The following is a 9,183-nucleotide window of genomic DNA, read 5'->3' on the forward strand; positions in this document are numbered from 1 at the left end:
CTCTTATAAACCCTCCTAAAAACTTACAGGAAGATTTTCAGTCATTTTTCAGGCTCAGGCCATTTCACTTCCAGCACTATTCCATGTTCCTGCGGGATCATTGTCCCTGCACAGTTGTGGGATTACAGGTGTCTGCTCTCAGCAGGGTGAGCCCAAGCTCTGCCTCCCTGGGAACAGCTTTAGCCAAGGCTGGGAGAGAAACACTCCCAAAACTCCTTGTCAGGACAAGGATTTAAACACACCTGGTGAGTTATTACTATTGGAAGTGTATTCCCATATTTCCCCAAAGGACCAAACAGAGCCCTAAAGCACAACCCAAGAATGACTCTGGATCAGTAATTTTGTTTTAATTTTAAGGAAAGATATAAATCCAACAGATTTATTCTGCATTTTTAACGTGTTTCTCTGAGAATGATCCACCACATCCCACCACAGGTAACTTATTTATCCTCACTGCAATAGAGCATAATGATAAATCCCCTGTTAAAGCTCTTTGCAGAGAGAAAAAAAAACATTTTTCCCTAACAAAGCATTTATTATCCCTGTTATTTATGATTTCTGCTGCAACTTTCCTGCTTTAATGTTCTCATTTTCTCCTTGTAAGCATTTTCTCTGGGGGGAAAACACCTCCTTCCTGCAGTGGCAGAAAGGGAGCAGTGTCCTGGGAAAAGGGGCATCCCAGGGAAGGCTGAGCTCAACCCCCCACCTCACCCACAGCTGCACCCAGCAAACATCACCTCAGAAAGCACATTTTTGGGCTGACACCTGGCTCTGGATGCAGCTCCTAAATATCAATATCTTCCCTGACTGCCTGACAGCAGGGAAAACTGGAATTCATCTCTTTTGTCGGGCAATAATGAAACTCAATTTCTACAGGACTCTGAGGGGAGAGGGACCATCCATTACGGAAAAAACAATTGCTCACAGGACAAAACCACCTCTGGAATCTCCCAGCAGGTTTGACCTCCCTGTTAAAATTCTAAAAATTGCCTTTAAATGCCCAAACTTTGTGTTTTTCCACCCTGGATGTTTGGAGGTGCCATAAATCAAAGGAATAGGATTAAGGGGCCGACAAAGCATCGGCGGGAGAAAATATTCCTGCACAAAATTACCTCGGCCTCAGTCAAGAATGCCACTTTTTAAACGAAGGGATTTAAAGATTATGAGAGGATTTGTATCCATCTGTCACTTTTGGCCTCCTTTCATTTTGTAAAGCTTCCTTAGTCAAACCTCAAATCTTGCCAGCGTTGGCTGTTTTCAGACGGATTCGTTTTATTTGGGTGCTCCGAGGGATTGATTTCCTGAAGGGAAAAGATTCCCAGAGAGGCACTGGGATGTTGAGCCCACGGAAGCTGAGTTTTATTAATATTGAATCTCGTCAGAAAGGCCAAATCAACCTGCAAAATTGTGCCAAAGCCCAAGGCATTTTAGGGCAGTTCTGTTTGATTCTGGGCAAAGGGATGCAACTGGATTCTACCCCCTTTGGGAGACACTCCTGGGAGAATGGAGCGAGCTGGGGTTGCAAACTCTTGGAAAATGGCCCTTCCAAGAGGGATGGGAAAGGTTTCCTGGACGGAAAAGGTGTGGAAATGCTCCTGTACATGCAGCTACTGACCCCTGGATCACCTTAAACATCTCCCTTTCCAGTTCCCCCAGCTGACGTGTGGCAGAATTCCACGTGATTGCTGAAATGAAACCCTTGACAACACACTCCAGGGTGGGTTTGGTTGATCCCTCAACTAATTCCCTTTCACCACAAGCACTTCATTTTCCCAATTTGGATTTTGAAAGACTGTTTCTTTCGTTTTTCCTGTCCCACCAGCAGCTGGAGTTTCTCCCTGAGTTGATTTTGGTGTGGAAAAAGGCCAATAAAAGGAAAATGCCCCCTCCCCAAGAGCTGACTGGTTGGAGCACCTGGGATCACCCACAGCTGCTCAGTTCTATTTAACTGCCCATTTTCTGTGCTTTGCTCACAATCACATCTTGTTTCAAGAGCAGGGAGCACTATTTCTGCCTTTCTAGTAAACAAGTGCCATGATTAGGATGATGACAGGGCTCCCTCACCGTGTTTTCATCTCTAGAGGTGTCTCCACCTGACTGGGAAGCTGAAATTTGGGGGGTTTTATTTACAGCTCTGCTGTCTCTCCCTTCTGAATGTGTGTAAATGCTGGGACTTTCCTAAACCAGTTATTTCTGTGGCTTCTCATTTGCACCTGATTATTTATTGTGTGACAGAAATCCCCAAATATGGGTTTCAAGCAATTTTAATCTTAATTTTCGCTGTACGTAGTTTTCCATAGAGGAAAAAGCTTTTTTTTCCTTCTGACAGGAGTCAGTGATTTCCTCCATTTCATTTTCTCCTTCCTAACAAAATCCCATCCATCAAAATATCTGGAGAGCTGGAGTGACCAAACCAGGGGACAAGATTCACACGACTCACCGGACTGGGAAATTCTGCGTGAAAAGACATAAAGAGAAGCAACAACTTTGGAAGCTGATTTTTTTTATGCATCATTAAAAACAGGCCCATGTGTGATTAAGGAGATGTTCTGCACCCTCATTTTAACTCTTGATTTTGAGAACTTGGGTGACTCTGAGCTCCTTCTGTCTGCAAAGGCAGCACCCGGGGCTCCAGAGCACCTCAGATCACAGGAGTTGAGGGAACCAGCCTTATTTATTGGGTTAATGAGGGGATATCATCAATAAAGAGACAGAGCTTTGTAATTACTTGACTCCAGCAGAGCTCCCAGCCCCGTGAGCACCCTGTGAGCTCCATCTGCAAAGGGTATTTGGAGCTGCTCGAGCGCCCTCGAGATCAAAGGAGGTCCAAGAGAACCTCACTGCTGGTGAGTGGGAGGCTGAGGAGGAGCCTGAACAAAGCTGATAAGTAGTTGGAGCATCTTAAGCACTTCAGGGCACTGCAGTGTGAGTAGAAATCATAGAATAAAGTACCAGCAGCTTGGCAGGGCTGGGTCTGCCAGAGCTGGGAGTGACGAGGGACTCGGATGGTGGCAAATTCATCAGGGTGCAGAAACCAACCCAGAGGGATCCACAGGGCAGTGTCTGCAAAAACCATCTAAGGAGGGTGAAAAACCATCTAAATAGAGTGAAAACCCATCTAAACAGGGTGAAAAACCCAGTTATGAGTTCAAGGCTCCTGCCTAAAGCAGCTGGGAGGAAAACCTGGAGCCGAGCTCAGCACAGTTCCCCAAGGGCACCAGGGGAGGGATGGAGCAAGGAAGTGCCACCAGGGATAAGAAAGAACTCCAAAGTGGGGTCATACTAAGTATAAACCCTCTTTTTGTACTACAAGGCTGCCTGAGGCTGGTGGTTGGTGGGGCTGTGGATGAAAGGAGATGGTGAGTTCCAGCCCTCAGCCACGAGTGGAGAACAAAGAACAGGATCTTTCAGATCTCCATACACACCTCCAGCCCAACTCCTTGCCAGGAATATTAATTCAGCAGTAAAATCATGAACTGCTCTGTCTGCTTGATTCTTTCTTTGCAAGGTTGCAAGTTAATAATTTATTTAAACACTAAGAAACTCGGTAAAATTCAGGGCATACAGCATTTATTGGGGGCTATTTTGGAAAATCAGTGAAAAGCATCAAGAGTGTGTTTTTTCCTTGTAACTGTAAAGGAGTCCCTGCATCAGGACAACTCTGAAGGATCTAAAAGCTGGAAGAGATTTCTACCTACTAGAGAACAACATGCTAGTAAAAAGGAAATATCAAAGCTGAAAACCCCTGGAACTGCACTGTTAAAATGCCTCCAAACCACACAAACTACCTGGGTTTTACTGTCCACGTGCATCGTGGACATTTCAAATCAGGTTCTGGGACCAGCCAGCACACTCTGAGCTGGGAAAGCCCAAAAATAAGTTAGTTGTGAAGGAGAAAAGAGCAAAAAAGCAGAGACAATAAGGAGGCACAGGCAGATCAATCACCATCAGTGCCCAGAGGACAAAGTGCTGGGAGAAGAAGAAGTGTCCTCTCAGTTGGTTGACACTCCATCACTCAAGGGGAACATTTTCTATCTCAGCCTGAGGAGGAAGAAATATTTCACTGAGTCACCTCATACCTGTGAGGACAAAGTTCAACCTTCCAGCACGGGGTTGTTTGGGGAGAGACTGAGCTGAGCAGCTTTCTTGCTGCAGGAAAATGTAACTTCCAAAGGGACACGGCCGTACCTGCTTCGTCGTAGGACACAGTCAGCTTTTCCAGCATCTCCCGGTCGATGGATAAGATCTGCTGCTCCAGGATGGTCTGGTAGGACAGGACACTGTTCTCCTTGTCCTTCTCATAGTCTTGGAGGTGCTGCTTCAGGACCTCGGGCAGGCGGGACTTCACGTACTCTGCCGCCGACTGGCGAGAGAAGAGGCAAAGCTTTAATTAGTTCCTATTTATTAATTAGAGTCAGGGATACATAATGGACCGAATTCCCCTGAGGTAGGACACAACCCACCCTCCAGCAGGGAGTTTGGGGCAGTCCAGAGTCACCCACACCCCCCCCAGCAGCTCGACTTCGGCGCTGAGGTATTTGGAAAACAAAACCACGAAATCCAACGTCTTTATTCCGAATTTTAAAGCACAAAGTGCATCCACTGGCAGAAAACTGTCAGAATTTCTCTCTCTGACTGCTCGAGGCCACGAGGAGACAGCAGCTGACACAAGGTGGCATGGTTGTACTGGTGTTACACAGCCTGGTGTAACAATGTAGTAAGGTAGTAGTAACAAGGAGAGCATCTGCCCCTGCAGAGGTGCCAGTTCCATCCCTCTGGAATTGGGCTCTGAGAGACCCCAACACACCCTGGCTTCCTGCTTTTCAGCACTACCACCCCTCTCCTGTGAGTATCACACTCCCACTGTAAGAGGGAATCGGAATTCCCTCCTTCTGGCACGGGTTGGAGTTGGTTTTGGAGCTGGAAAAGCAGGATGCAGCAAGGGATGCTGCTCCCTGCTCCAGCTTTCCTGCCAACCTCGAGAAAAAAGAGGAAAATAAATCATAGCAAGGTTGTTTTATTCCAGGCCTAGGACTGACCAGAAGTTACCTCTGCTCTCCAACAGGCTCTTCCTGGGGTTATGTTTACTTTTCCAAAGTCAATCACCGATTAAATTGCAACCTTAAAATATCCCTGAAGTTGTGTTCCATGTTTCTGCACGCTGAGCCATGTGAGACCGAGGGAATTATTCTGGGAAAACTAAAGGAACTCTCCACCTGAGTCCAGAGTAACTAATGTTACATTTTTATAGTTGTTTTCTTCCCTGGGAAGGCCAAAAGATACATTGGACAGCGATTAATTTAGCCCAAGTTCAGGCATTTGTGTGTCATCTTTGAGAAGAGGTTTGACTCTGAGGGGGGGGGATTTTTGTGCTCTCCCTAAGGGAGAATTTAGGAATTCTCAAGCAGAAGAAAAGCAGAATTGATGCACATTCATTTTCTGAAACACATCTTGTGCCAGTGAGTGAATGTTGGTACCATACAGGCCGTACACGTGGAGGGAAAAACACCCATCCTGTCCCAAAGACCTTGGGAAGTGGAAACCAGGAGACAGATGGGAAAACCATCGGGACCATCATCAAGTTTTTCCATAGGGATGACACCTATTCCAAGTGTGATCTCACAGGTGGGGGCTTTCCCCCCTCAGTGAGAAGCAAAACCCAACACTTGCTTAGCCCACGGCCTTTATCCTTGTGTGGAGATGTTATCGAAGATTTAAACTCCAAAGATTTAAACTCCTCTCCCTTTGGAGCAGGAAAGGGGCTCAGCCCTGTGGCAGTAATCCCATTCCAGCTGCACTGCAGGGACCAGATGGATTGTGCCACATCCTACTCGGGGCAAAAGCCATTTTATCTCAGTTTTTCAAAGTAACTGGATATTGAAAAAGAAATAATGTGAGGGGGTGAGTGCAGGTGTTCATCCAGAGAGTTGTGGATTCTCCATCCCTGGGAGTGTCCAAGGCCAGGCTGGACAGGACTTGGAGCAGCCTGGGCTAGGGGAAGGTGTCCCTGCCCATGGCAGGGGTTTGGAATGAGATGGGCTTTAAGGTCCCTCCAACCCAAACCAATCTGGGATTCTGTGATCGTGGTTTTAAAGAGACCAAGAAGCCAGCTGTGCCAGGTGAATGAAAATCAAACAGCACTTAAAAAAGGATGACTTCCCCCATTTCCAAGCTCTCCATCTCATCCCACAGACCACGAGACTCAACTTCTGACCAGGCCAGGAACTCCCTCCATGTGCCTCCCTCATGGATTTTGGTGCAGACCCATTTGTTGGGATGCTGCTCCTCCTCCAGCCAGTCCTGAGGTCCCCCTGCATTCCCAAAATCTCTTTTCATTAATCTATGGGTTTGTGTCACAGGCAGAAATCAAGGTGAAAAACCTATTTTTGAAGCTCCAGACCAGCTTTATCCTCTTTTCCTCTGTATGGTCCCTCTTACAGGAAGGAATTACAAATGCAGCTGCTCCTGGAAAACACCTGAGCTCAGGGATTAGATTTGTTGGGCATTCTCCCTCATCCCTGTGGGAAAACAACTCGGAGCTGTAGCCACTTCTTTTATAAATTGAAACTCCACCATCCCCCATGAATCTGCTTCCAGTCTGAAACACCCTCCTCCAAATTAAATACAGGATTGGCTTTAATACCTTAATTGACTTTAGGGTATTTTGTCCTACCATGGAAAATTAATATTTCATATGTAGAGAATATATTTCAAAATGTCTACATGCAATAAAATACACTTGAAAAGCTTATTCACAAAAAAAAAAAAAAAATTAAAAAAATCACATTTTACTCTGTGCACTAAAAAAAAATCCCTGATAAAAATCCCATCAGGAATTGCTGAAATCCCTCGTTCTGCAGCAAACTGAACCCCAAACACAGCCAGTGTCCTTCTGTCACCCTCCCCAAATCTGCTCACAGTTTTTAACTGCTGAGAAATCCTTACTCAAAGTAAATTTGCCTTTTATAAATTATGCCAACCACACGCTGAAATTTGTTCTGCTTCTCTCAAGTGGATCCTTCTGGGAGCCGCTTCGTACGTGGGGAAGGAAAGGTCTAAAATGGTTAACTAGAGGTTTCTTTATGAAGCTACTTCAAAAGTCAAGTGGTGGCTTGACAAAGCATCTCCTCACACACTTATTTGGGGGATTTTGGAAAGGTTTCCAACGTGCAGCAGAGTTTTGGTGGGTGGGAACCCACCATACCCAGCAGGGAGAGCTGCATCCTTCCTCATCCTCATCCTCTTCATGTTCCACAGGCTCACCACATCCCAAACCCTGACTTCACCAACCCACCTGACCTTTCAAATTCAAATTTCACCAAATCCTGCATGTTTTTGGCCCTTGAAACACTCAGACAGGTCTCATGAAATGGTGCTATTGGCTGATAAATGCCGGGGGAAAATGGAAGACCCTTTCCAAGAGGCAAAGCCCTGGGAATGCTGTTCACCCCGTGGTGGGGAGGGGGAGGAGGAGGGAGGCAGAACATAACCTAAATTACATGGTTCTCCACACAAATGCTCACACAGGGAAGAGATTCCCTCTGTGGGCACAAGTGGGAACATTCCAGGAGCGACCCGAGTGCTCCGTGACAAAATGTGTTAATTAGGATGAGGGTTAAGTGGCTCCACGACCCTGTGAAGCCAAACAAAGGCCATGGGAAGAGCAGAACACGGGCATGGGAAGCACCGAGGGACCAAAATTAGCTGGAACAGCCATTATTTACAGTCACACCATTCCAATTTAAGGAATGGAAGATGGAGACTTTGCTGCCTCAGACCAACTCTCGGCACCGACTCCCAGGAGTTACAGGGGGAGGAGGGACCCCACAGATTTATGATCTTAATGTTCTTGAGACAATTAATTCTCCCTGCCCAGCTGCTGCAAACATTCAGGGAGCAGGGGAAATACAGGATCCAGTTTGTAGTGTGGCACTGGGGTGTAGCTCCCACACCAAGATCCCTCTGTCACATCTCACTCCCCCTGTTTTCCACAGGTTTCCTTTCCCTCCAAAGACATGTGGGTCACTGCAAGTTTCCTTCTTCAGAGATGATGATCATCATTCTTCCAGATGATCCCTGGAAGTGGATCCAAGGCCAGGTTGGACAGGACTTGGAGCAACTGGGATACTGGAAGGTGTCCCTGCCCATGGCAGAGGGTGGGGCTGGATGGGTTTTAAGGTCCTTTCCAACCCAAACCATTCCAGGATTTTATAAATAGCGACCATGCAAAGATGTCTCTTTTGGATATTACTGGTTATGTATTTCAGAGCACCCCAAAAACCAGTTTGGGTGTGGAATGTTCCAGCACTGAGAAGCCCCCTAAAATAAGGAAGTCAAAAGACAGCTTGTGTGAAGGTGAAGATTAATTCTTCAAGGAGAAAACAACATAATAAAGACAAAAGACTTCAAAGGAAGAACAATTCTGAGGCTTGACAGTACAAAAGGTCCAACAGTTGCAAGTCCAAGGAGAAAAGAAGATACAGGGAACAAACCTCAGAGAAATGATCTGAATGAAAACTATCCCAATGCATAAAAACCTGGAATTAACCTGGCTAAGTCATCTCCAGCTCACAGACACACAGACACAGTCAGAACACCACCCAAGTATGAAAGAACAACAAACACTGAGAAACAACTGGAGACTAAAGAGGAAAATGACCTGGAGCTGGGAAAGGCAGTCAGAAAAGGTTCTACAAATCCACGTGTAATAAGGAAAAATCCAGGTATTTGTACTGCTGAGTACAAGAACTATTGACAGGTGAGGCCATGGAAGTTCAATATTTAATGTACCACTCACTACCCCACCCTTGTTGGGTTCAACTGGCAGCTAAATCCGAGGCAAACAACCAAAATCCTGAGGCAGAACAGGGCAGGAACAGGTTGGGAAGTGCTTCTAAAGATATGATATTTTCCAGCTGGCTGGGACAGCTCAAATCCACTTGGGAATATGCAGGCAATGGGTGGAAATAATGTCTTTAAGGACCTCTACCACTGAGAATTCCCAGGGGATGCTGAGATGCTGTTTGGGAAGGGCAAATGTTGGGGCTCCTTTTAAAATGGTCTAAAGGGAGAAAGGCAGAATTCCAGGGCAATCAGCTGAACTTGGATGCCTAAAAAACCAGGAGAGCAGATCAAGGGATTTCTCCACACAGGATTTTGTGAGGCACAGAGAACAAAGTGGCT

The 9,183-nt window shown here is 46.2% G+C and overlaps 1 protein-coding gene across 1 annotated transcript in view; it reads right to left on the reverse strand.

Annotated features, from left to right (window-relative positions):
- PPM1L (protein phosphatase, Mg2+/Mn2+ dependent 1L) overlaps nucleotides 1-9,183 on the reverse strand; it is an 81,925-nt gene that overhangs the window by 14,142 nt on the left and 58,600 nt on the right. The window contains exon 2 of the mRNA XM_029962298.1: nucleotides 4,189-4,363. Coding sequence (XP_029818158.1) covers nucleotides 4,189-4,363 — 175 coding nt within the window. The remainder of the gene's footprint in view (nucleotides 1-4,188; nucleotides 4,364-9,183) is intronic.

This window comes from Manacus vitellinus, unplaced genomic scaffold, assembly GCF_001715985.3.
Source record: "Manacus vitellinus isolate BGI_N305 unplaced genomic scaffold, ASM171598v3 scaffold_45_pilon, whole genome shotgun sequence".
NCBI lineage: Eukaryota > Metazoa > Chordata > Aves > Passeriformes > Pipridae > Manacus > Manacus vitellinus.